Source organism: Cyphellophora europaea (assembly GCF_000365145.1).
Source record: "Cyphellophora europaea CBS 101466 unplaced genomic scaffold supercont1.5, whole genome shotgun sequence".
Taxonomy (NCBI): Eukaryota; Fungi; Ascomycota; class Eurotiomycetes; order Chaetothyriales; family Cyphellophoraceae; genus Cyphellophora; species Cyphellophora europaea.
In genome coordinates this window covers 1,007,011-1,032,518 of record NW_008481811.1, presented here as the reverse complement: position 1 = coordinate 1,032,518, position 25,508 = coordinate 1,007,011, and the positions used below count along the sequence as shown (strand labels likewise).

The 25,508-nt window shown below is 55.1% G+C and overlaps 12 protein-coding genes across 12 annotated transcripts; 5 read left to right on the top strand and 7 right to left on the bottom strand.

The window, feature by feature from the left end:
- Window positions 1-191: 191 nt before the first annotated feature.
- On the top strand, window positions 192-1,199 carry HMPREF1541_05662 (uncharacterized protein; the record flags this gene model as incomplete). The annotated part of the gene is made up of 1 exon (XM_008720002.1): window positions 192-1,199. One exon carries the CDS (start codon window positions 192-194, stop codon window positions 1,197-1,199), a length of 1,008 nt encoding a protein of 335 aa, XP_008718224.1.
- A 316-nt stretch (window positions 1,200-1,515) lies between these two features.
- On the bottom strand, window positions 1,516-3,391 carry HMPREF1541_05661 (uncharacterized protein; the record flags this gene model as incomplete). Its single annotated transcript, XM_008720001.1, has 7 exons — window positions 1,516-1,905; window positions 1,967-2,396; window positions 2,552-2,665; window positions 2,711-2,737; window positions 2,785-2,885; window positions 2,933-3,130; window positions 3,185-3,391. 7 exons carry the CDS (start codon window positions 3,389-3,391, stop codon window positions 1,516-1,518), a joined length of 1,467 nt encoding a protein of 488 aa, XP_008718223.1.
- Window positions 3,392-5,280: 1,889 nt separating this feature from the next.
- HMPREF1541_05660 (uncharacterized protein) lies at window positions 5,281-6,150 on the top strand (the record flags this gene model as incomplete). The annotated part of the gene is made up of 1 exon (XM_008720000.1): window positions 5,281-6,150. The coding sequence occupies one exon, from the start codon at window positions 5,281-5,283 to the stop codon at window positions 6,148-6,150; it is 870 nt and encodes a 289-aa protein (XP_008718222.1).
- Window positions 6,151-6,675: 525 nt separating this feature from the next.
- HMPREF1541_05659 (uncharacterized protein) lies at window positions 6,676-7,435 on the top strand (the record flags this gene model as incomplete). Its single annotated transcript, XM_008719999.1, has 2 exons — window positions 6,676-7,203; window positions 7,376-7,435. 2 exons carry the CDS (start codon window positions 6,676-6,678, stop codon window positions 7,433-7,435), a joined length of 588 nt encoding a protein of 195 aa, XP_008718221.1.
- A 40-nt stretch (window positions 7,436-7,475) lies between these two features.
- Window positions 7,476-8,552, bottom strand: HMPREF1541_05658 (3-methyl-2-oxobutanoate hydroxymethyltransferase; the record flags this gene model as incomplete). Its single annotated transcript, XM_008719998.1, has 1 exon — window positions 7,476-8,552. The coding sequence occupies one exon, from the start codon at window positions 8,550-8,552 to the stop codon at window positions 7,476-7,478; it is 1,077 nt and encodes a 358-aa protein (XP_008718220.1).
- Window positions 8,553-9,114: 562 nt separating this feature from the next.
- On the bottom strand, window positions 9,115-9,969 carry HMPREF1541_05657 (uncharacterized protein; the record flags this gene model as incomplete). The annotated part of the gene is made up of 1 exon (XM_008719997.1): window positions 9,115-9,969. One exon carries the CDS (start codon window positions 9,967-9,969, stop codon window positions 9,115-9,117), a length of 855 nt encoding a protein of 284 aa, XP_008718219.1.
- Window positions 9,970-10,484: 515 nt separating this feature from the next.
- On the bottom strand, window positions 10,485-11,678 carry HMPREF1541_05656 (uracil-DNA glycosylase; the record flags this gene model as incomplete). The annotated part of the gene is made up of 2 exons (XM_008719996.1): window positions 10,485-11,253; window positions 11,302-11,678. 2 exons carry the CDS (start codon window positions 11,676-11,678, stop codon window positions 10,485-10,487), a joined length of 1,146 nt encoding a protein of 381 aa, XP_008718218.1.
- Window positions 11,679-12,215: 537 nt separating this feature from the next.
- HMPREF1541_05655 (uncharacterized protein) lies at window positions 12,216-15,536 on the bottom strand (the record flags this gene model as incomplete). The annotated part of the gene is made up of 1 exon (XM_008719995.1): window positions 12,216-15,536. One exon carries the CDS (start codon window positions 15,534-15,536, stop codon window positions 12,216-12,218), a length of 3,321 nt encoding a protein of 1,106 aa, XP_008718217.1.
- A 1,517-nt stretch (window positions 15,537-17,053) lies between these two features.
- Window positions 17,054-18,808, top strand: HMPREF1541_05654 (uncharacterized protein; the record flags this gene model as incomplete). The annotated part of the gene is made up of 1 exon (XM_008719994.1): window positions 17,054-18,808. One exon carries the CDS (start codon window positions 17,054-17,056, stop codon window positions 18,806-18,808), a length of 1,755 nt encoding a protein of 584 aa, XP_008718216.1.
- Window positions 18,809-19,444: 636 nt separating this feature from the next.
- On the top strand, window positions 19,445-21,022 carry HMPREF1541_05653 (uncharacterized protein; the record flags this gene model as incomplete). The annotated part of the gene is made up of 1 exon (XM_008719993.1): window positions 19,445-21,022. One exon carries the CDS (start codon window positions 19,445-19,447, stop codon window positions 21,020-21,022), a length of 1,578 nt encoding a protein of 525 aa, XP_008718215.1.
- Window positions 21,023-22,593: 1,571 nt separating this feature from the next.
- Window positions 22,594-22,923, bottom strand: HMPREF1541_05652 (uncharacterized protein; the record flags this gene model as incomplete). Its single annotated transcript, XM_008719992.1, has 1 exon — window positions 22,594-22,923. The coding sequence occupies one exon, from the start codon at window positions 22,921-22,923 to the stop codon at window positions 22,594-22,596; it is 330 nt and encodes a 109-aa protein (XP_008718214.1).
- Window positions 22,924-23,708: 785 nt separating this feature from the next.
- Window positions 23,709-25,211, bottom strand: HMPREF1541_05651 (uncharacterized protein; the record flags this gene model as incomplete). Its single annotated transcript, XM_008719991.1, has 1 exon — window positions 23,709-25,211. The coding sequence occupies one exon, from the start codon at window positions 25,209-25,211 to the stop codon at window positions 23,709-23,711; it is 1,503 nt and encodes a 500-aa protein (XP_008718213.1).
- Between the last annotated feature and the right edge of the window lie 297 nt (window positions 25,212-25,508).

Genomic DNA, 25,508 nt, shown 5'->3' with positions numbered 1-25,508 from the left:
CGCGCGTGGAAGCACTTACATATACGGCAGACCGTATATCTATCTGGCCACGATTGCTGGCCACACATACCACCATTCCCGCGGGGCCTTACGTCACAGCCTTCGGCGAGCCAGACCCGCCAGGGCGGACTTCCTTTACTGATTCTTCGCTGGACTCGCGCTGTCGCCGGCCATCAAGTGAGGCAGCAGCAATGCAACAGCAGCAGGCCCCTAACCCTCCGGGCTACGGCCCTCCCGTAACAGCGCCAGCCCCCCGACGACCACTCTCCCCAGCGCCTTCATACCACACTCTCCCCCCAGACACGGAAGCCACCTTATCGTCAACATCCACATCTCGCAGCAGCAACAACAACAACAACAATAACGCCCTCCTCAACGCCGCGCGCACCGCCCCAGACGCCATACTCAGCCACCTCATCCTCAGCAACCACCCAGCCCCGCCCTCCAAACACCTCAACCTCGGCGCCAATGGCGCCAACGGCGGCTCCGGCACCGCGCGCCACCTCAGCGCCAGCTCCGCGGACGGCAAAGGGCGCTACCGCGTCTCCTTCCCCAGCAGCATGGAGGCGCGCGTGGGGAAGGTGGTGGGCGGCGGGCCAGGAGGGTTGGCGGTGCAGGAGGACATCGCGAGCGTGCAGTACAGTAGTCGCGGCTTCAAGGTGGTGGAGTTGACGGTGGAGGCCGGGGTGAAGAGACGCGAGGTGGTGGTGTTGGAGGTCGGGTATGAGGAGTTGCAGGCGCAGAGGGGAATGCGTGTCGGTATGCGCGTAGGGGGGGTGGAGAGGGGGCTAAGATGGGTGGTTGTGGGCGTTGGGGAGGAGGAGGCTGGCCTGGCACCGTCGGGAGGTGATGGGAGGCGCAAGTCCGGCGAGAGGGGAGGGTCCGGCCGACTTCCGGCCGGGGCGCATGAGAAGCGCAGGCAGCAGGCTGCCTTCTCGGCCTTGCGGCTGGTGGACGCCGAGGGAAACGTTTATGCCGAGTACAGCCATGAGGTGGGCCTGCCGAGCGTGATGAGCGAGGAGCGCTGGGGTCGTGTGAGCATCAGGAGTCGGGTGGTGATGCTAGATGAGGGGGTGGATCGGGCGTTTGTCACGCTGGCGGCGCTGCTAGAGTGCTACGTGAGGATTTTTGGGCAGGTCAGGAAGGAGGAGCGGCATTGGGGGAACTTTGCGGGCGGTGTGGCTTGTTCTGTGATGTGATGTATCGGTGGGAGAGAGGGCGTGGTGGAGAGAGCTTGGGCTTCGTTAATGGCGGGTACGCGCTGCGCTGCGCTGCGCTGCTCGTCTCCTCTACAAGTGTTTCCGGACAGGAGAAGCTATTCTAGCGAAAGGGACATTTGTATGCCAGGATAATTCAGTTCCGAAGATACTCGCCAATTGTTATGGGCAACTTTTGCTGTTGCCTCAGACGCATGATCAGGTCGGCATCACTGACTAACACTACGTGCTTCAAGTATCCTGGGCCTTCAGACCGTCTCTCCCTCCTGCAGCCATCTCCAGCTACCCTCCACATCCCTCAAAGCGTAAACTTGAAGCCCTCTTGCCCCTCCAACGGCCTCGCCAGCGTCCCCCGCTCCACCCTTTTATTCATCCTGATGAAGTACAGAGTCATGCCAGTCAACAGCAGCAGAATCAACATCTGCAAGCCCGCCGTGACCCACAGACCGGTGACGTAGCGAGGCGCGTCTTGCTGGCGGAAGACCGTGCTGCCCATGATGCCGCCGATGGCACCAAAGCCAATCTGCAGGGCGCTGCCGACGGAGCGCTTGGACTGCATGCGAATGTTGTTGGATTGATAGGCCAGGATGGAGGGGATGTTGCCTTGGCAGCCGGCCCAGCCGAAGAAGAGGCCGAAGTAGCGGGCCATGTTGGAGGAAGCGTAGGCTGTCATCATGAGGCCGACGATCTGTGCAATGTCAGTTGGGACAGGACTGGGACTGAGAAATGGCAGACAGGGCCAGACTTACGCAAATGATGGCCTGGAAGGCGATGGCGGGTGCACGCTTCTTATACTTGTCACTTGCCCAACTGATGATCAGAGACGCGATGACCGCGAAGATGATGGGTGGGATACCAAGCAGATGTGTGACGCCCACGCTGTATCCCATGCTGTAGACGATGACGGGTGCGAAGTATGCAAGTGCATAGGCGGGCATCGTCGTACACATGAACATCAAACCGAAGGTCCAGAGCTTGAAGTCCTTCAGATGGAACAGGAAGCGTTCCATAGTAAGGGGGTCGGGTTTGGCATCACCGCGGTCAACCTCGATGCGCTGTGCGATGAAGGCGGCTTCGCGCTCGGTGAGCAGACCCTTCTTATGAGCTTTGTCTGGGAAATCGACGATGATGAACCACGCGCCAATGGCGACAAGTTGGGTGATGAGGCCTTCGATGATACTGTTGAGACATAACAGTTAGCTGTCCATTGACAAGTCGATGAGTGAAGCAGGGGAGAGGGCAGCTTTGCAGAGGTAGTAAAATATAGTCAATGCGGCCTCGAGAAAGCATAGGGTATGGGAGGGCCGGAGGCAGCACGTGCAAGGGTCACTTACAAGATCCATTGCCATCCGTTCAGCCCCTGCAGACCTTGCATTTGAATGAGGCCGTAAGCCAGAAGATTAGAGAACCCTCCAACCAAGACGGAGACTAAATAGAACCAGGCGAGTCTGGGAGTTCAGCATACATACGTTGCTGATGATCAAACTGCTTACCTCTGTTGCACCTCGTAACGCACGTACCTACTAGCGATCAATATCTGCGCGAGAATAGGTATGAGGGTCCTTACCAGCAAGTGATGAGATACGCGCAACCAGGAAAGAAACCAGCCTCAAAGAATCCCAATAGGAACCGACAGGCGGCAAGCGCCGAGTAGTTAGTCACAAACCCCTGTAGAGTCAGCATATTGCTAATGAGCATTTGAGACGCTGACGCACCTGTCCCAACATCACAGTTCCCCACGCGAAGGCAAGAAAACCAAGCCAATTTGCGGTGCCGACCTTCCTTAGAACGATGTTTGACGGCAGCTCAAAGAGCATATACGGGGGAAAGAAAACAACCAGTGCGATGGTATACCTATCGCCAATGTAGAGTTGGAGGTCTTCTTCCATGCCAGAGATGCGAGCTGCCGAAATCTGAAGACAGAAGAAGTTAATGGAACCGAAGCAGGCTGAGTAGAGAGCACTCACATTGACCCGATCGACCAAAGCGATGGAGTAAAGGGCACCGAGGATTGGTAGGAGTCTCGCGTCGATCTTGCGCACGAGTTTCTTTTCCGCCTGGGGCTCATAATCGATGAGCTCGCGCTGCGGCGGCGTGAGTTGACCTTCGTTCTTGATATGCTCGTCATGTTGCACAGCAACGTCGAGATTTTTGTCCGCCCCGGTGGAAGCCATGTTGACTTTGTACAGCCAGTGCAAGTGTCCGTTCCCTAGACAGAAGTTCACAAAGAGGACTAGAATACAGGAGCATTCGGAGCATATATGGGCCAGGAGGAGTATGCCCTTCTACCGCATACCCCGCAATGTGTTACTCTTCCCATACTTGGCATGGCTGCGCGGTCCTGGGCATAACCTGTTGCCGTCCACTTAGCGAGGCCACAGCCGAAGACTTGCCGCGGCAGGGCTTTGCAGTCGTGTCAAACATCGAATCCTGGACAAATGAGCGGGAAGAGGAGGGGCGGAAGTCTCGTGATGTAGACTGATGCCAAGCACCGCGTACTGGGGGTCTGGGAAGATGACCAATGGGAATGGTATGCGAAGAGCTCTGGGGTCTTAGCGAGCCGACATGATTCTCTGGGGATCTTCTTGTCTAGTCCAGCTGTCGAGTCAGTGTCACGCAGCACCAGATCCAGACCGCTTTCCCTCGCCTTTGTAGGCAATTTGCAGACTTTGACAGGGGTGAAGCAGGCACAGAATGAAATTGTCGCCCGCCGTGGGTCCAAAACAGCCCATTCACAAATGCTCGGCAAGCATGTTGCCTGACCACGTGCTCGTCAACAATAGCTTGAATGACTCCTTGTGTATCGCCAAGGACCAAGCTCAATGTGACGCGTCTGTTTCACACGTCTAGGCTGCCGAGAGTTGTGAGAAGGAAGCCAAGTCTGAGTTTGGCGACGTGGGGATTTTACTCTGGAGACTCTGGGGAGTCCGGGGTAGCCCCAACCTTAACTGTCGTCTTCAGTTGGACTAGAGGACCCAGTTCATCAGTACCTACAGTACCTCTATCACGGACTTTGGTACAAGTAACAGAATTACTGGTTCTAGGATTTGATACAACTGCCAAAAGACACCTATCACTCATTCCAAAGATTAGACCTGCTCGCACTTGAGACTCGAGCTTCGGCTTCCGCAAATATGATAGGCTCTTGTGCTGCTATAAGAGCCTACCCAATATACCACGCGATTCTTCGCAAGAGGTGGCCATTATCCTGAGGCTCTGCACCTCAGATGCCTGCCTGGTTGTTGGCGGATTGTGGTCAAATGACTTCCACTGGGCACGGGAACGGTGCTTTAGTAATAGTCTTCCACAGATGCATTGCTGTTGAGTTGAGCAAGGCGGTCCGGGTTCTGGTCTAGAGAGCTTTCAATACTCGTTCTCAATTTAGTGTACAAATGTCCTTCCACTTTCTGGCATCATCTGGACTTTCAGAAGCTCTTTCCCCTTGCCCCTTTGGTTTAGGGACATGACCTTGCATCTGTCCGTATGAGACGCAGAACAAGCGCTGGACTCCAACAGGGAGAGGTTGAATAACGGTGACCCATATTGTGGTGCTGAACGGTATCCTGCTAAAGATCCGGCGGTGTACTCGACTCGTCACTCAGCTATGAGTTGAAGGGCTTGACATGAAGGACGGCCAGATATCGACCATGTTACCCTTTTGACAGAAGACAGTATTTATTAATGTATTCTCTCCCACAAATGATCAGAGTTGCGGAGCTGCTGGCCATTTCTCGTGTTTCAGAATCAGCTCAAATGATGGTTTGGTTGCAGGAGACGTCCTGCCTAATAGCTGGGTCTGATTGTACCAGCTGCAAGTGGTTGTTGAACCCGCTGTGAGATCCAGGTACCAGCCTGACGCCAGCATAGCACGTAAAGCACCGCCTTCTTAGATAGTTCAGCAAATGTTTGACCGCCTGCTGCCTGGCGTGGTGAAGCTGCGACCATAGAGTGAAGATGACACGCACCTGCCGTCTATATAAAGTGTAGTCTACATCTGTCTCGTACTTTATGATTCTGCTTGCCCGTTCAGACCTACCACTAACTCGCGACAACACGACACGAAATGGACAACCTAGATCAGATCGACAACGAGTTCGAGCTGGCCGCGCCGGAGACAGGGCCACCGCCTAAGCAGATTCCTCCAACCTCCTACGCCTATACCGCAACATATCTTCGCGAACCACTCTACCAACCGCAATTTGACGATATCGTGCCGGCTCTCCACTACCCCTCATCTGCACGACAAGTCGACCGTCCCATGGTACCGCCTCTATACCCTCCCCCTCTACCTCACGCCGATCTAATTCCAGTACCACTTCCACGTGTGCCATCGGCCCCTCGTCCACCACATCGTCAGGTGTTAGATAACTTCTTCCCACCGCAGACACGTCAGTCTCGCAAGCGAAAACGTACACCATCATTCGACCAGTGGGGAGACACGTTGGCGGAAGAGGATTTCAATCTTGTCATTGTTCTCACTCTCGATGGTCGCTCCACCAAGACGATCGGTCGCCAACTGAAAATGGTTCTGCCTCCAGCGATCAATCACAATATTGAGAAGCCTGAATACATCTTCGAGATCCAGAAGTATGTCGGTACTCTTTTCCATGAGGGTAGATTGATTGGAGCCTTCAAGCCTACCGTGCTTAACGCCATGATCGAAGGCTTCCTCAAATGGTGCACTGGACAAGACAACAATGGCTTACGCACACTTGCTCGCGCAAAAGAAGCCGATGACTATGGTGATGACAAGGCACAGCTCAGAGCCCTAGCACAAGCGCGAAAAAACCATGGCGCGACTCCCATTAACGAGCAATATGGATACACCACGGCTTGGGCTCAAGAACAGACTGGGGAATGGAGGAACATGATGGAGGAATGGTGGACCAAAGGGACTGTCAAGGGCAAGAATATCCCCGAGCAGAGCCTTTGAGGGTGACAAGACGCATCGAAGGGGACACATCATGCTGTACGGGTAATCACTAGTGCGCGATTGCTTGGGTTCGAATTTGGGATCAGAATCAGGATGTGCGAGCTGTTGTTGTGTTTAAGGTCAAGGGATGTAGTAGCAGTGACTCAACTTGGGCGAAAGAAAGCCTCTCGACCCTGCTAGCAAACGCAGGTAATCAAAGACGTGCAATTTACCTCGAAAGGCAAAACACTCGCGCCGCCTGAGAGCTAGGATCCGTTTTCCTGGTTGCCTTCTTGGCGGGATCCCAAGGCCGAAGCGTACATCACTTTCCACTCGTTTGCACCATTCATGACGCTCCTCACGAAACGCTCGCATCAGCAGGATATAACATAACAGGTCTTTCGCCATTTCGCATCGCCCAAGACTTACTCGGCTACGCTCAACGGGGTTTTCTCCACCCTGTAAGTCGGACAAAAACCACAACGGCTTACAATCAGAACCAAGACCTGTCCGCCATCAAAGGCCTACGCCCACGATCCAACAGCCATGGCCTCCAACGACCCGCCACAACCTTCCCGCTCGCCCCGCGACGACCTCTCCGAATCCCAGCTCCTAACCCGGCCCTATCCACCCTCAACATCCACCCCCCCTCAGGCCTCCCCACCATCCTCCCCCTCTCCCTCCTCCGAAGACCCCTTGGCCTCAGATCACCCCCTCTCCCTCTCCACCTCCACCCTCCTCACCACCCACGTCCCCACCGACGCCCGCACCGCCCTCTCCCACCTGTCCGCCACCCTCGACCCCCCAACCCACAAGATCACCGTGCGCTTCCAGGCCACAGGCGACGCGCCCCCGCTGAAGCAAAAGGTCGCGAAAGTCAGCGCCAGTCACACGTTTGCGGTCGTCGTGAGGTTTTTGAGGAAGAGGCTGTATGGTGATGGGGGCGGCAATCAGGAGGGAGGGCAGCAGGGCAAGGGCAAGGGGAAAGGGGAGGGGGAGGGGGATGGGCTGTTTTGCTATGTCAATCGCGTGTTTGCGCCTGGGTTGGATGAGGGGGTGGGGAATTTGTGGAGGGTGAGTTTTGCTCTTCTTTTTTTTTTCTCTCTTTTTGCCTATATTCCTTTGTGTTTCGTGTTTCAGTCAGGTCGCGCTGCCCTGGAGAGGGGGGCAGTTGGCCCTAAAAGGGAAAGGGGAAATGGAAAACGAGATGAGAGGCTAATGCGCAAGTCTTTTTTTCTGAGAGCAGTGCTTCAAGGTCGATGATCAGTTGATCGTCTACTATTCTAGGACGCCGGCTTTCGGATAATAGCAGCCATACCACGCAACAGCGGAAATGCACCAACGAACTACTGCGACTGCTGTGCATCGTTCCTCAGCAGCTTCTCCCTCAGCGCCTCCGCAACCTTTGGATCCCGCTTGTACTCGTATTCCGCACTGGGATACTGGCCCGCCCTCACCTCCTCGACGTAGGCGGTAGCTCCCCTCAAGCCTTCCGACCAGATATCCGCATACTGTTTCACAAACTTTGGCAAGAAGCTGCCGCGCGGTCTCCAGCCGAACGTATCGACCTGCACCAACACCTGTCCACTGCAGCCCTTGCCGGCCCCAATGCCAATCGTTGGCACACCCAGCCGCTCGGTCACCACCTCAGCGACATCGCCCGGCACCGCCTCCAGCACGACCATGAAGGCGCCCGCATCACGCACAGCCTTCGCGTCCGCCCACAGCTTCTCCGCCTTGGCGACGCTGTTGCCCTGCACGCGAAACCCCCCAAGCTGATGCTGGCGCTGGGGCGTGAGGCCGACATGACCCACAACACTGATGCCGGCGCGCACGATGCCGCGCACGCGGTCGGCGACCTCCTCGCCGCCCTCGAGCTTGACGGCGTGGACGCGGCCCTCTTTGACCATGCGCACGGCGCTGCGCACGGCCTGCTCGGTGCTGACCTCGTAGGAGCCCATGGGCAGGTCGCCGACGACGAAGCTGCGGTTGGCGGCGCGCGACACCGCCCGGCTGAAGACCAGCATCTCGTCCAGCGTCACCGCAGAGGTGTCGGGCATGCCGAGCGCCACCATGGCGAGGGAGTCGCCCACAAGTAGCATATCGGTGCCGGCGGATTGCGCGAGGTGCGCGGACGGGTAGTCGTGCGCGGTGAGCATCGTAATGGGGGTTTGGGTTTGGTAGAGCTTTTGTAGCGTTTGGATTGTTACCGGCTTCTGGTTGGGTGGGAGGGCGCTTGGAGATGAGGGTGCATGGGACGAGTGTCGGGCTTGTGTTGAGGTTGCAGGGGCGCTTGTGGGTGTTTTGCGTAAAGTGAGGCGGTCTTGATGCGTGCTGACGAGACATGTTACGCTTGAACCGGCGGGGGAGATCACGCGTCGGAGGGGACGCGCAAAGGCGGCACCGCAGGGTCGGACGGCCATGACTGTGGGAAGCTGAAGCTGCAGCTGCAGGCTCGGGGATGAATGGTGCTGCGTAAGCTCGGAGTCATGCGAATCGCCCTTACTGGGGGCTGTGTCAAGTTCGAAGTCAAGGTGGTCGCGTGTACAGGCAGTAGAAATGTTTAGCTGCAACGCACCCTGTGTTTGTGCTGTTCAACCAGGCTCTTTCTCAGATGCGGGGGTCAGCACGACGTGGTTGATGGCAAGGACGTGTCTCGGGAAAGAGAGCATTGTGGAGTTATGAGAGCGGGAAAAGAGAAGAAGAAATAGTAAACTGATCTTTGGCATGCGTGCTGAGTTGTTGCAGCGAGGTTTCGAGTATGCTATGGAGTCAAAATACCAGACCGAGGCCCGGGCGGTGCCGAGCTAGGCCTTTTCGAGCTTACGGCGATAAAGGCTGTTGCCAAGTCCGCGGCCGGGGGGAGGTGAGGTGCGGCGTAGAGAACAGTCTCTCCGAGGTAGTTTCACGAGGGGTACTCCGTATTCGGGCCCCTGGAAGGTGTTCGTCGCTATACAATACAGCCTGACTATCGGTATGGAGTAGCTAGCACAGCGCTGCTTGCTGTAGAGCGGCAAGAATCGCTCTTGACGACTCCTTGCCGTCTCTCCAGATGTCGTTGTGCTGGCCGTGCAGCTCAACCACCGAGACGTAGTCCTCTCCCTTCTCGGACTGCTGCAGCACTTTGGACATTGCCTCGACCTGGTTCCAGGGCACCAATCCATCGTCTTTAGAATGGGCCAGCACGACCTTCTCGACACCAGCATCCTCGTAGTGTTCTGCCTTGTGGAATGCGGGGCTTGCGGGAATCTCCTCGCCTTCTTTCATGGCGTTGAATACCAAAGCGCTGTACTCTGGATGGTCCTCTAGAATGAGCGGGAAGTCGTAGATGCCACTTATGCCGAGCACCACCTTGGGAGCAGGAAACCCAGAGTCCTCAGCTCTCAGTGCGGCCAGGAGTGCCAGTTGAGCACCTACACTATGTCCGGCCAGGACGTAATTCGAGCCAAATTTGTGGACGGACTGCAGTTGCTTGATAGCTGCGAGGACATCGTCCAGATGTTGTGGCCATACAGCGGTCCGCTGCGCAAAAGGTGGTGTGTCAATAGGTTGCGTGTGGTTCGTGTGCGGTGAGAGACGGTAATCCAGCGTAGCGTAGCCGGCGACGGACGATTGCAGAGACTGATTCGACGAAGACGTGAGAAGCTGGACGGTAGGATGGAATGATTCCTTGAGCACGAGTGGGTCTCGATAGAAGCCGCCGTGGATGTAGACGACCCAGTACTGCGGTGGCGGCGATCCGAACTTTGGGACCGTAGGGAAGATATCGTATGATTGCAGGAAGTTCTCTTTGGCGTACGGAATGCTGGTCATCCATTGACCAGCCGATAATTTCGGCATGCTGCTTGAGATCGCATTTACGGGCGTGGCAGTGAGAAAGTGTGCGACAAGTATTATAGACGATAAGATGGTTGCCTTGATCCGACGGGTGTCGAACTGAATGGTGCCTTGCGGATCCGAATTCCCCATCTGGACGGTGCCTTACTGTCGTGCAGCTCTCTCCTACATCAACCAGGTGGCTGCAGTCTCGAACGTCTAAACCTTCGTGTCTGTCCGGAATACATGGACACAGGACGTGCTTCTGATATGACATCTTCCATCACCGCGGCAATGGCACTCCTCGGACCGCGCACCCCCAGCCATCCAAAGGGTGCCTGCACTAAGAAGAAACCGAGTTTATCTCTCCAAGCAGCGCCGCCCATCTCCAGTGACAAGGCATCGCTATGACGATACAGCACCCGAAGCACGGAAATCCTTGATGTTACAGTCCGCATAATGCCGTGCTCCCTTCCAGACGCCTTTTACGCATTCCAAAAGTTTCCTCCAGCCCTGAGATGAGATAGCAGAAAAGCACCTCATTTGTTCTCCTTGTCCTCCCCATCGACCTGGCTACTCTTTGCCATCTCCTCAATTGCCTCGATCGCGTCAAGATCATCGTCAAAATCATCTGTAGTTGTCGCGGGCTCTCCTGCTAGCTCTGTGACCGGACCTTCCTCCTTCGGCTTCGTCTCCTGATCTTCCGTTGCCTTGATAGGCTGCTGGGTACCGGGTCCTTTAATCGGCTTCTGCTTTTCTGCCGCCAGGTTCCAGTCAACCTCACCTTCAACGCCATATCGCTCTCTCAACCACTCGTTGGCCTCTTTGAAGTGTCCGCAGTCTGCAAAGTTTCCAGCTCGGGCGGCAAGTGGACTGGGATGAATGCCTTTCAGGACAATATGCTTCGCACCCTTGATCGTTTCGACGCGCTTCTGTGCGGGCTTGCCCCAGGCGAGGAAGACAACGCCTCTCTGGCGGACTTTGACCACTGTATCGATGACTTTCTGTGTGAATTTCTCCCAGCCTTTTCCTTGATGCGAGTTCGCCTCGTGTGCGCGAACGGTCAGAACCGTGTTGAGAAGTAGAACGCCTTGGTCGGCCCAGGGAGTTAGCAATCCACCCTTGTTCGGGGGACGTTTGAAGCCCGGTACATCTTTCTCGCAAGCAGCAAAGATGTTGACGAGAGAGGGCGGGGCAACGGTAGGAGGTCGGACGGAGAAGCAGAGACCATGAGCCTGATTGTGGTTGTGATAAGGATCTTGTCCTACGACAACGACCTTGACGTTATGCAGTGGTGTGTGACGCGACCTTCAACTTTTGTCAGCGTGCTTGCGATCCATCTCCGTCTCGACTTACCAGCTGTAGACCTCTTCCAGTGGGGGAAAGATCTTCTTCCCAGAATCGATTTCCTTCTGTATGAACTTCTTCAGCTCGAGAAAGCTGCTTGACGTGACTTCTTCCTTGAGGTGTGCCAGCCATGAGGAGTCAAGCGTGTCAATCTCGAGCTTGAGTAACGATTTCTGCTCGACAGTGAGGCCGGCGACCCATTTCTCCTTGTCGAATTTGATCGGAGCGGCGGCGGCAGGCGCAGAGGTGCCATTCAAGGCAGCGGTTGTGGAAGGGGCAGGCTTCGGTGCGCCGAAGAACGACGTCAGGCTACCGTCTTTCTTGGGCTTTTTCTGGTCGCCGAGAGACCCTGACACGGGCTCGGCCTTGCGCTTGAGGCTGGCCATCGATCGAAGGGATGAAAGTCTCACGATAGCGAGGTGCAGGTACAGTCGGGAGAAAGGAGAGATTTCGACAGTCTTTGGACAGAGATAGAGCATGCGCATATACTGTGAGGACTGTACACGGCGAAGCCTGGCGATGTTGTTACGGAGGAATACTTTCATGACGTCGAGAACGCGTGCCGGCGCGTCGCGTCTCAAATCTGGGGTAGTGCTAGCCGCATTTCCACCACCCAACAGGCCTTGTCCGAGGAACATCTACATTGAGGTCGGAAACATGACACTTTATGTGATCTGTATTGAATGCACTACATGTGCAAGACTTATGACCTCGGCTGCAATCAAATCTAGTGCGCCTGCCTTGTGCTCTCGTACCTTCGTCAAGAAGAGGTCGTGGCCGCCTATTCCTATTCCCTTTTCCTCCCACCAAAGGGACCCATTCTGTGGTGTCCCAGGGTATATTGCACAGGAAACGCTGTAAGTATGCATACAAAAAGCAAAAGACTGCAAGTGGTCCAGCCCGTCTCGTCTCGTAGACCCGCCTCAATCCAAGGTGATTACCTCTTTACCTTGCGTATCCATCGCTGGCTTGTTGTTCGGCCGTGGCCGCTGTTGCTGCTGATTAGCGCCATTCGGCACCTGCCTTTGGTTCTGCTGAGGTGTCTTCGGCACAGGTTTCTGTGTGTTGTTGCCACTGGCCTTTGCCGGAGGTTGAATAGGTGTCTGGTTCGTCTTCGGATCCTGTACGTTTGCGGCATCTTCGGCGACCAGTTTCTGCGGATGTTCGACGATATCCACCATCAACTTATGCAATGCCTCGAAGATTGGCTTCGGTCGATCTGCAAGAAATGCAGCGGCTGTATCGAGTCGCAGCCAGTCGGGGCTAGTCTCAGCCATTTGGAAAAGCGCCTCCTTCAGCTTGGCGCGCATCACGTCCGATGTAAACGAAGGTCTTTGATATGACTTCAATTCTTCGAGGGCTGGTCGTAGGATAAAGGCACTCTTCTCATGCTGGAATGGCAAAATCTCGAAACGTGCTAACAGCCTGGAATTCACGTTCATCGTGGAAACGTCGGCGGGGCCCTTTGGGTCGGCGGCATAGTACTGCAGAGCAAACATAGTCGGTTGCCGTACAAGTAGATGTATTCGGACCTTGGATGATGACCGCTCGCTGGAATTAGATTGTACGAGCTCATGCAAGCACATGATCATGGGGTCGACGAGTGCCAATAAAGACATCATATCTATCAGATGCAAAGCAAACGGCTGTCGTGGATCTTGCAACATCTGCGATAGAGAGAATTGCAGGCACGCGTGCGGGTTGCTGTCCCGAGGAACGAACTCCACTCGAGGAGGGTTGGTGCCACTGGGAAACTGAATTTGAAGCTCGCGTTCCGTTGATCCATTGAAGTGATACGCCAGAACCATGGTCCGCATCGACGTCGATACAAGTCGTACATTCGAAAGCGTCTCCATGAATTGCACACTCGAGACAACATCGCTCAATCTTCGGACATCTTGGATAATGTCGTTGGCGCCGGCTCCGCCAATCTGGATCTGCAGCTGGAACGCAATTTGACGATCTTTTGGTGTGAATTCGAATCGCGTTTCCGAGCTTGAAGCCCGGAGACGGTGTAAAACTTCCTCAGGGGCATCGGTCTTGAGCTGTACCAGCAGCTTGGCTTTCTGACTTGCAGCATCCACGCGCACGAACTGGATTCTAGCAGTATCATCAACCAACAAGGATTCCGACGTGCTCTGTGATTGACTCGTCGTTTGGAACGCAAGGGAAGGCAGAGTGTACTTGCTTCCAAAATCCGGTATGCCAGCTAATGTATGCCGATACGCAGCGTGTTTGAACTGCTGTGATATGTTGTCCAGCACGACGACACCAGATGCGTACTCCGCTAATGATTCAAAGTAGGCTGCCGATAGATCATCGCTGAATTTGAGTGTTTGCGTATGCACAATCCTGGAGCTAGCTAAAGCCGTTGATGCTCTAGGCATTTGCACGATAGAGATGGCATCACCGGTAGGTTTATAAGCAACCACCAAGACATATTCTTGAGACCAGAACGGATGGCGAAAAAAGTTGGCTCTTGTCGTCGACAGTCCAAACAGCGTCCGTAGATCAGTAAGAGTCGGCTTGAATGCGAGTAAAGCTTGCCAGGAAGTGTTCCTGACGACGCGGAGTATGTGCGCCTCTGCGATCGCGCAGCGAAAGTTCAGGAACTTGGACACAAAGTCTTCTACAAGACTCTTGCTTCGATTCAGCTCGACTTGTAGGCGATTGCTCTTCTCTGACGCAGGGCCTACCACCACAAGCCCGGTCACAGCGTTGATGGAGATTGTGATACTGAAATCTTTTGTGGTCTGAATCTGCAGAGAACATTCTTCCGGCTGAACGTTGGAGGTAGACTCTTCCAGTGCCAGAGCCCCGGAGCTGAAGAGGATGTTCGGCAGGAGCTTGTCGTAGATCGAGGACAACATGAAACAAACATGTTGAGCTATTAGCTGAGACAATATTGACGTCAAGGAGATCGTCGACGGGCGGATGACCAGAGAGAAATCCTCCACTCTCTTGCCCTCGCGGTACCATCGGACCCCGAGTGTTGAGCTCACTTGCGTCACGTCTCGGGCATCGCGTCCACTGTAGATACCAATTTCTACCCAGGATTTCGGCATTGGACGCTCGGTCCAGTATTGCACAACGAGATTCCGATGGAGGAATTCAACTCGGACATGTCCAGCCCACTGTTTGTGACTCAGGTTCAAAGCCTGTTTGTGGTACTCAGCCAGCTTGTTGGACAAGGTCAGGTCGTGTAAGAAGTCGTAGCATCCCGAGAGGCCATCTTTACTGAGCTCGGTATCCGTTAGCCGCTCCAACTCGGCCCGTAGTTCATCAGAGATGCTCGGGCGTGGACTGAACAAGAACCTGAGGTCTACCATTCGAAAGGGCGTTGTAGGATCTTCCTCTAAGACTGACAGATCCACTTCGAATTCATCTGATACAATAAAGGTCGCGCGCCCATCATGAACACGATAATTGCGCAGTGGGGGTGGAATCTCGTCTTCAAGTGTGAGTCTTGCCGTTAATAGGTTGTTCAGCCGGCGCAGTGTTGAAATGATTTGCTTCTTGGACAGCTTTGCTGCAGGTCGGTACCCAAGATGGGGCAAGGACGCTTTCTTTCCCAAAGACAGGATTTCGCCGGCTGTTTGAATGTCGGGGTTTGGAAGCTGCCATTCGGTTGCTTCTGTCTTGAGCATATAGAACTCGTAGCAGGCTAGGTTGTACTGCTCACGCTGCCGGTGCAGCCAAAAGTTCAGACTGATGGTCTTGGACACATCTTTAACGTTTCTGCTCCACTGAAGCAGGACCATCAACTTGATCAGATTGGCCTTCTGGTCGTTTGCGAAATTCAAAATCCGGTCCTTCTTGTCGAGGTTGGCCTTGGTCGTGTTGTTCGGCGCGGGGACATAGCCAGATCCGGGTTGCGCGTTGACAGGCTGCGCGGGTACTTCAATGGCAGAAAGCTGATCAACGAGTTCGTATAGATCGTTCCAACATTTTTGCGCAGATCGACTGACCAATGTAGCGACGGGCAGATAGTGTTCCTGGTCGACCAGTTGCAATGGCTCATCAGGCGGTGGTGAATAGCCGCGAAGATGTGTCGCAGCGCCGTTAGGGAGATGGCCCGAAGACACACCATTCATCTGGGTCTTGGAAAGACCTGGTCCGGCTGGCCGCAATGCCGCATTATCGACAGACTTGGAGAACTTCGCTTCCGGTGGTGGGGGAGGCTTTATTGACTGGGTGCCATTCGGAAGATGCTGGCCGTTGAGTTGAGGCCCTTCGCCATTCATGATTGCGCGCCGGGAAAGAATATGCACGGCATGGCAGCTTCAAGGGCACGGGGTGTTATCCGGCCTCTTAAAGACTCTGCTGTGCGCGAATGTGTCGCCAAAACGACGAGTCGGATCTGAAGGCTTGAAAGCAACAAAGAAGTCGTCAGAATGGGGGCGTGTCTGGAAGCTGTCGTCGCGGCGCGATTGCTCTGGTCGGTTTTCCGGGTGCGATTCGTTGGAACCGCAGAACTCACGAGACAGTGGAGGGGCGAGGTGAGTCTATGCTGAGGAAGTATCGATAGGTGAGAGGGACTTGTGTCGCAGGAATGTGGTTCACGAGCGGGCAATCTCAGAGTTGGCGCGGGCGGAAGAAGGGCGCAGTTTTAGTCAGGTGAGAGGCGGGCGACCAGTTCGTTTGTTGTCGACGCATCAACTGATGCAGCGTAAGGCAAGATGTTCTGGAAGCCGCGCAAGAACAAAGTGATGTGATGCGATGATATGGAGCAAGCGAGACAATGGGGGGCGCAGGTGAATGACAAGGCGAGGCTTCCGAGTGCAGAACGTAGAAGGCAGAACTAGGCCTCTGGGGTCGACCGTGACGCTTCATTCTAGGCCGGACCCAACCCTAACCCTGAGTACCGCGAGGGACATCTCCGTACATTTCCGTTCCGAGTCGTTCTGCCACTGTGAATGACTCGGAACTGATCTTCCTGCAGCTTGGACATTGCTAGCACTAGTATTGCTAGAAGGTGCCCAAGATCAGCAGTCCCATTGATTGCATGCATCAAAGTCTATCTGCGCCCAAAGTCAGAGTCTTACGTTGTCATCCGTTCCCCAAAGAGAGAGAGAGAGAGAGAGCGACGCAATCGTCGTGGGTGCATACTTGCGTTGGGGGGTGGTCACACGGGCCTCTGCTAACCTTTAAAGAAGCGTGCTATCGCTGGTTCGTGCGAAATGGCAGGCAAAGACATGCCGAAGAGGCCGTATCAGAAGCCATAGCGCCGCCAGACGACAATGATGGACATGCATGTGCTGAGGCTAAGCCCTCGCCTGTTGAAGCCATCGTGAAGCGGCCTGTTGCTAGCATGCCTTTACTCCTGCGGCGGCATGCAACCATATAACTTGTTTCTCCTTCTCTTTCTGCCGTGGTTTCTGTGCTCGTCCTCTTCATGCCGTGGGATCTTCGCGGTAGAATGGCTGCTCGTTGGGGAGCACTGCCCGCCCACCAAGGACCGACTGGGATCACGGCCAAAGGACGGTAGCCGCTGCAGTGTCACGTCAGAATGGTATTACCCCGTACACCAATCACCGCCCACTCTGCCCCCATCCCTGCCCGTACACGTACCCGCTTCAAGTCCACTGCCTGCGCGTTCGCTGACCTCGATGTCCAGGTACCGCGCAGCTCCCCGGGCGTACCCTTCTTTCGTCCCATTCTTGACAGACAGATTTCTCACTCCAAGAGCCTGATCTCTCCGACGCCCTCCGTTGAGGCCGATGATGAAAGAGAGTCATCTCTGAGCGATGCCGAATTCGCCATGAGCGACACCAGTCAACATGCACGTTATGTGGGCGAAGACACCAGGCCTACCAGTCAGAAAGAGCTTTGGGGATGGTATAGCTACGGCTGGGCTGCCGAGACGTTCGCAATCGTGTGCATGGCGAGCTTCTTGCCCATCACCCTAGAACAACTTGCACGGGAGAATGGAGTGCTACTCAAAGACAAGACCACACCATGCAGCGCATCCTGGACACCCGGAGCTGTCGATGAGCTCAATGCACCTCGACGCAACAGAGAGCTACCTGCCTGCATCGTACACATTCTCGGATCCGAGATCAACACCGCCAGCTTCGCCATGTACACCTTTTCCTTAAGTGTCCTAGTACAGGCCCTGCTCATCATCTCCATGTCTGGCGCCGCCGACCATGGCCGGTTCAGGAAGACCTTTCTGTTGGTCTTTGCTTTTGTCGGCGCAGTTGCGACAATGCTGTTCATTGCCGTAGTTCCCAAGCTCTACCTCTTTGGTGCTCTTCTGGCTATCATTGGGAACACGTGCTTCGGTGCATCCTTTGTGCTGCTGAACTCCTTCTTACCGCTGCTGGTCCGGCATCACCCGTCTGTGCTTCAAGCCCGATCAGAGTCTCGCGGTCAGGTTGAACACGATCAAGATCTGGATGAAGCGAGGGACGCTGCCGCAGATGCCACTACTCCGCTCCTGCCAGCTGATAGACCCGACGGCTCTAGCCCTGGACACCCAATTCCCGCGGCGGTCTCCCCGGAATTGAGACTGTCAACCCAGTTCTCCTCTTATGGCATCGGCATAGGTTACCTTGCTGGCCTTGTGGTTCAGTCCGTTGCAATTCTGATTGTCGTCGGAACTGGATCTACAACCTTCTCACTACGCCTTGTGCTGCTACTTGCGGGAGCTTGGTGGTTCGTTTTCACCATTCCGGCTGCACTTTGGCTGCGTCCACGTGCAGGTCCGCCTCTTCCAGCACAATTTGCTGGTCGAAGCGCTTGGGTGAGCTATATCATTTACGCTTGGGAATCACTCTTCAAGACCATCGGGCGTGCCAGGCGTTTGAAGGACATTGTGATCTTTTTAGGTGCATGGTTCCTACTCTCAGACAGCATTGCAACGGTGAGCGGTACCGCTGTGCTATTTGCAAAGACATCTCTCGGCATGCACACGGCGGCATTGGGTCTCATCAATGTCATCGCAACCATCGCAGGAGTCATCGGTGCATTTTCATGGAGCTATATCTCAAGAGCCTTCAATCTACGGGCAAGTCAGACCATTGTCGCCTGTGTCTGCCTGTTCGAATTGATTCCTCTTTATGGGCTACTAGGATTCATCCCGGCCGTCAAGCAGTGGGGAGTCATCGGCTTGCAACAGCCGTGGGAGATGTATCCGCTGGGAGCAGTCTATGGCCTCGTGCTTGGCGGTCTATCCTCCTATTGCCGAGCTTTCTTTGGAGAGTTAATACCCCCTGGGTTCGAGGCGGCTTTCTATGCCCTCTACGCCATTACTGACAAAGGGTCCAGTATATTTGGCCCCGCCATTGTTGGCGCTATCACGGACCGTTACGGTGAAATTAGGCCGGCGTTCGTCTTCTTGGCAATTCTCATCGCCTTGCCGTTACCGTTGATGCTTTTGGTCGATGTTGACAGAGGAAAGGCTGAGGCTAGTGCATTGGCGCAGGAGCTTGAAGGAAGGCGAAAGAACACTGAAGGAGCATCGGATCTCGGACAAATTCCGGCCATCCATCTCCCAGACGAGGGCAACGACTGACCGTTGCACGCTCGCGCGTGGCCTATTCGTGATCTGGGCCACCCGCTGCTCTCTTCACCTAATCTCGGCCATTCCCAATATCCCAGCCTCAAGTCGCCATTGAACACTCAACGTGTCGGTGCCTCATACTTGAGAACGATGCCCCAGACAGCGTAAGACCTGTGCACAGCTATTTCCAGCTAGCCGGCGGACAAAGACCGGACCTTCACCTGCGCTATAAAGGCAGCTCAGGGACTGCCAAGACACCGGTTCAGCATCGCTGTCTTGCGTCGACTATACACCTGCACCTCGATGAGGGCAAACGATCTTGGGAAAAGACCTATGGCTTTTGATGCCACGCGTCCATCGCCTCCATCTGCTCCCTTGAGGATGTCAGAAGTGGCAAGTGGAAAGTCAATAGCCCTGGTCGGACTGCCACAATGCCACCATCGACAACTATGCTCTTTGTCTCTCTCACAACTCGTCCAAGAATACACCCAAAACCTACTAAACGCTATATATACCCCACAATGCCATAATCCTCGACCTGCCACCGCAGTCAACTGGTCTTGACTTCGTCCGCATACGCTTCTACAGTTCAATCTTATTCCTAATTTTGTTGCAGTTCTGACCCAGCGCCTGTTCGATACAGCAACCATGCATTTGTCTAAACCAGTCATCCCCTTCGCCACCCTGCTGCTGGCAGCCTCCTTCGTCGCCGCGCAAGACGCAGGCGCCAATCCCAGCCTTGTCGCCCGCGAGCCGGGCAGCACACGAGGTGAGCCTGTACCCGCATTTGTATCTGCTCCTGCCGTTCCAAAGGAGATGTACGATGCTTTATCATTTAAGAAGACCTCATCGGCCAAGAAGACCACGACTACCCAAAAAACAGTAAGTAACCGTGCTGTGCCCGAGCCATCACAAACCAGTGAAGTCACCACCCTTCTCTCTCCGACTGAAGCCATCAGCACCACTGCAGTAACAGATGCCACAGACTCAGACTCGCCTTCTGATGTCGCCGAGTTCGAGTTGATGGCTCACTTGTTCGACATCAGCGATGACAGCATCATCGAAACCGCGACCAGCGACATTGTCGACATTGCTTCTGACGATGTTGATGGCTATGATGCACATCTAGACGAAGACATCTCTAGCAACGAGCACGGCAAAGCGACGGTCAAGCGGGAGCCAAGACGAAACAACGACTACATAGTCACCCCTTCCACGCCTACCACCGAGGAAATCAGAGCGGGTCAAGACGCTTACGCTGCCGCTGTTGACCGTATGTTCTCGGCGCGCGACACAGATGTCGACCAAGACCTCTCTAGCAACGAGCACGGCAAGGCCAAGTCCAAGAGGAAGCTCAGAAAGCCATCTGAGCTACAAGGTCCTTACCAGGATGTCAGCGGCGACCCCGGCGATGGCTCTTGGCGGAAGCGTAGTCCTCCCTCTGGCGGCCCTGGCGGTCACGGCGGTCGTGGTCTTATGCGATGGGGTGGTAACAGCCAGCGAGGCGACGGTGCCAGAAGCTCCCGCGAGGGACAACAGCAACAGAAGGGAGGGCGTGATGGCGCGCAAGAGGGCCCTCGCCGCGGTGGTCAGAACAGTGGTGACGGACCCCGTGGTGGTAACAGCGAGGGTCAGTACAAAGGCGATGCCGTAAGGCGTGCCGTTGCTGCTGGTCGCTTCACGCAAACCACAAACGTTCAAGGCGGTGCCAATTCCACGCACACCAAGAGTCTTCCGCCGGGTAGAACAGGCACTGGAGGAGGTCCACGAGGACGCCTCCACGGCCGCCCCAACCGCAACAACAGCACACGCCCTCGCCGCCGCAGCGACTCTGACTCGGACTCGGACTTCAATGGAGACTACGAGCATGAGTACGACTTCGACACCGCCACCGACACCGACACCGCCACCCTCTCCTCCACCCGCGCCCAACCCCCCTCCGCAAACGCCCTCCTCTCCGCCCGCCGCGAACTCTGGTCCAACGACTACGCCCAATGCATCAAAGACAGCTCCGCCATCACCAAGTGGCTGTTCGGCCTGCACCTGACGTGCTGCTGCCCCACGCAGTACGAGTATCTGAACGGATTGGGCAGGTTTGAGCCGTACTGCAAGGATCTGGATAGTCGCAAGAGCCCCGTGCCGAACACGAATGTTACGCAGGTCGTCAAGTGTAAGAAGGGGTATAAGATCAGTGAGGAGTTTCCGATGTGTTGTCAGGAGGGTTGAGAGGGGAGTGGCAGGTGAGTGTTGGTGAGTTGGTGCAGGTAGTCGTTGCGAGTCCTTGATGGATCGTCTAGGGGGCTTTGGGTTGCGTTATGGCGAAAGGTAGACTCATTAATCCATTTGTGATGCGCTTGAACCCGGTGCCCGGACTCCTTCCTTGTATGGTTGTGTGTGGCGTTCAACGACTGGCTTTGGGCTTGCAGCTCAACGTACTACTTCTTTACGGGCTCCAGATTATGGTTATCATGGGACCTACAGCCCATATCCCGAGTATGTTCACGGACTTGACTCCTTGATAGACAGACGCATTACCCAGCGTTGGCCGAGATGACTGGAAGGAACGTGATGGTGTCCGACGGAGGCTCAAATCACTAAGCAGGTTTTCGACGCTCGGAGGAGCATCTATATGTGTAATATCCAGCATACACACTCCAACGCTGCTGGCATCAGGCAGGTCAGTGAAAAGACCAACCGCAAGACCGTGATGCGTAGGCACCGGTCACCGCACTGAATCCTCAATAGCGACCCACATACTACGCGTTTGCTGCTGGGAAGCGAGTCTCGACTGGCGGATGATGGAAGTTAGCCTCTAGGGCGTCATGAAGGCTGGGGCAGCAAAGTGTGTGGACATACGGAGGTAAGTAAGCTGACCGACGCCTCTGTCCGCGGTAGCTCTCAGCACAAGAGTGCTTGGGGTGTAAGAGCATCCTGACACTCGAGGCTGTCAGACGAACAATGATGCGCAAATGAATGAGATGTATAGACGGGCAAAAGCAATTTAACCATCAAACAGAAGGTTTGGACGGCGTCTAGCGGACGTGCATTTTGGCACTGGGCACCTTCAGCGCGACGCTGACGCTTTGAGACATCTTGTCTGTGAGTATCTGATGGCAATGCATCAAAAATGCTTTGCCAGGCAGGGCTGCTATTCGGTGGTGTGCTTTCGTTCGTGGGCAAAGCAGTGTCAAACAGGTAGCGCGAGGAAGGCTCAGCGCAGCGACGAGAGGGGGGGAAGAAAGGCAAGATGCTGCAATAAGTGCAGCTGGAGACAAGAAAACCGTCATGGTCATTTCTGCCAGTAGTAGCTCGTAAACGCAGAAAAAGGTTGCCCCGATACCTGTGCGCGCGAAATTGCCATTGCGAGGTTGCGACATAAAGTCCAAACGACCGGCGAGAGCAAAGATAAATTGTTACCAGGTAGACAAGCAAGAGACACCCCCGAACTCCTTCCCAGCAAGCTCATCAGCTCAGCCGGGCCCCCGATCCCATCCCTTAGTGCCCAGTCCCAAGTCCCTGTCCAGCAATCTTCAAATTCCCAACGTCCATCAATAGCTCGGTAAAACGCTGTCATGTTGGATTGCTTTGCTTTGCGTGCTTTGTTGTGTATGTCATCATAATCCTTGCGAAAGAAACGTGAGCACCTGGGGACAGAAGAAAACAACGATGGACGAGACAAGACACCCTTGCGTGCACAACAACAACCCGCCGGTCCGAGCGCGCCTCGCCGCTAGCGCGTCAGCTCCTCGCTCGCTCCAAGCCCCTTGGTCATAACAAAGTATGTCCAGATGGCATATCTACACCTTGACCTTGCGGCCACGAGCGCTCTTGCCATCGGTGCCCTTCGCCTGCTTGGTGCCGGCGGCCTTCTTGCCGGGCTTGTTGGTCACGGTGCCCTCGGCCTTCTTGAGTGCGCCCTCGACCTTGTCCTTGACGGAGGGCTTGCTTTTGACGGTCTTGGGCTTGCTGACGCGACCGGTGGTGGTCGTCTTCTTGGCAGCGGGCTTTGTTGTGGTGGTCTTGGTGGTGCGCTTCCTGCCTGCGGTCGTTTTGCGGACGGGGTCGGTGGAGACGGCCTGGAAGACACGCGGCTTGGAGTTGCCGGTGGCGGCACGGGTGGATGCCATTGCAATAAATATGTGGTTAGGAGGCCTTGCTAGGTAGATAGAGGTCGCGTGGACTGGGAACTGGTCAGCCAACGTGTAAGGGGCGTGTGCGCGGCTGAGGATTGAAGCTGGGAAAGCGGGGCGCGTTGACAGAGAAGGAGGTGTAACTCGACAGAAGCGATAGGAAATGTGGAAAAAACAGTGCGAGGGAGGAAGATAACATCAATGCGACCACGTATGAGTCACCGGATGGCGACCCATGGTGGAAATCAGCTGAGGCGCAGGCAGCAGGTGCCGACGGCAGAGTCGGTGACAAGGGCAACAAGTGCGATAAGACGCGACAAACAAGAACGTACCGTGAGAAATAGTTGTCGCGAAGACTCGTAATGCTGTCGAAGTAGAGATAACTATGACGCGACCGAGTTGTAATGGTTGCGAAGGAGTGCAGAGATGTTGAGTGAGGGTAGAAGCGGTGGGAGGGAGGAGGAGGAAGCGAGAGATGAGGTGCGCGCGGGCGACCTGGCAGCTTGGAAATCGATCGCCCGAGTCCTGAAACCAAAACAACGGGAACAGCGCTTGCCAACTCAGAGCTCTTCCTTCAGCCACATTATTGATCATCCCCTTTTATCACCCACCTTTTGTGCCGGCCTCGATTTCGGTCGTTTATAGTGCTCCTGATTTGACTTCTATTGCCCTTTTGCAGTCTCGTCGTCGCAGCTGGCGTTGTCAAAGTCTGGTTCGGTTGTGGTTGTGTAGCTGAGCATTCCACTGGCGCTTGGACGCAGTACCACTCCTCGTAAGCGCCATCAATCGTACCAGTCCTTCAGGGCTCTGTCGTGCTGCCGTGGCCCACCAGCGAGCTGCCAGGCATTGCGCACTTCCCATTCAAACTCTGCTAGAGCGCGCAATTCTGAGCCAACGAAGAGCCCACCTATCAGCCCATCCACCGTCCCAGCCATGATGCCAAATGTGCTGAGAATGAGCAACAGGAACGACACGTAGTTTCGCGGTGACCACCAGATAGCTATAAAGCACCCGATGGAGACGATTGCTGCGCCCACGAAATGCAAAAGCCTGTATCGTCGCTGCTTCCGTTCACGCAGGGCGTATTTGTCAATCATGGCTAGGATCTGCTCGTAGAAGGAGGACTCGATGTTGAACTTGGACGGCACTTTGGAAATGGCATGCTCGAGATTCGTAGCATCGAGGTCGACGATGTCCTTGCTAGGGCTGCGCTCATCGGGATTTTGCAATGGGCCGCGAACCTCGACCGTCTTAGTACTCTCAGGCGGACTGCTTGACCGCTTGACCAGCGTCCTGACGGCGAAATGGTCGCTGAGAGAGCACCGAATGCTGGGATGTCTCTCGGTCAATGCGACAGAGACGTCTTCAACCGTCCATCCTGCTTCAAAGCCACTGAAGAAAATGTAGTCCAATCGCTTAGCTCTGGGATCGGGCTGATCCGGCTCTATCGTGCGATCCCGCCCTTTGTCGAGAGCTTTCCGGTGTGCCTCGTTCCAACGCCATGTATTCAGAGCAGAGTCGCAGGTGTGCCCATGATGCTCAAGGCTCTCCTCGACGGTCGGAGTTGCTTTCTCATCCATCCTATGCCTTCGGTCTTTCTCAGCGGCATCAATGCTGGCACCGATACTGCTGTCCGGCTTGACTGTTCGCCAGACATCTCTAACACCACCTCTGCTCTCGATGAGAACATGAGCAAAACTAAGAGGAACCATATTGAAATCCCCAAGTCCAAGCACTAGGCTCCCACGTTCTGTTGCATCTCGCATGAGCTTTGCTATCTCCCAGGCTTGGGCGGTTCGGTGACAGATGTAGCTGTCGTTGGGCTCACTCTCGTAGGGGGCATGCAGGTGGGTATTGAAAACCTCAATCACTTGGCGGTCTGGTAATCTGATCTTCGCACATGCAACGCCCTTGCCCACAAACCAGTCGCCTCGGAAGAACGCAGTTGGCCGTCCGTTGAGCGGATAACGACACATGGAGGAGTCCTCGATAGGCCAGCGACTGAAGACGGCCAATCCGCCGCCAAATATGCCAGAATGGTAGAACTTCGCATACGGCAGGACATGACTCGTCGACTCGCGGATTGAAAGATAGTCCGCGTAGGTCCAGCATTCTTGTAGCCCGACTATATCGAGTCGAGGTGCAAAGCCGGCCAGCCGCTTGCCTATTTCGGAAAGGCGCTCGCTCCGGTACTTGCTCAGATATTTGAGACCCCAGCAGTTGAGAGTGAGGACATGGATAGACTCCGGACTGCCATCGTGCGATTTCGCCTCTAGATACTCCATTTCGAAGTCGTCCTCGATGGCAGAATGTAACTGGGGCCACCAAAATGACCGGCTTGGGTGTATTGTGCCAAGGACTACGGAGCCTCAGGCTAGCAGGCAAGCTTCCTCTCGCCGACAAAATGTCACTGTCGTTGGTCACGCCCAGCAGCAAACGTCTGCTGAGGGAGGGTGATGTTGATGGGCCATGCTGCTCAAGGATATCATCGCAGCAACAGCCGACTTTCGATAGACGACTGAAATGAAGATTGTCATAATGAAAACGATTCGAATGGCTGAATTTCGGTGCTGCTCATGGGC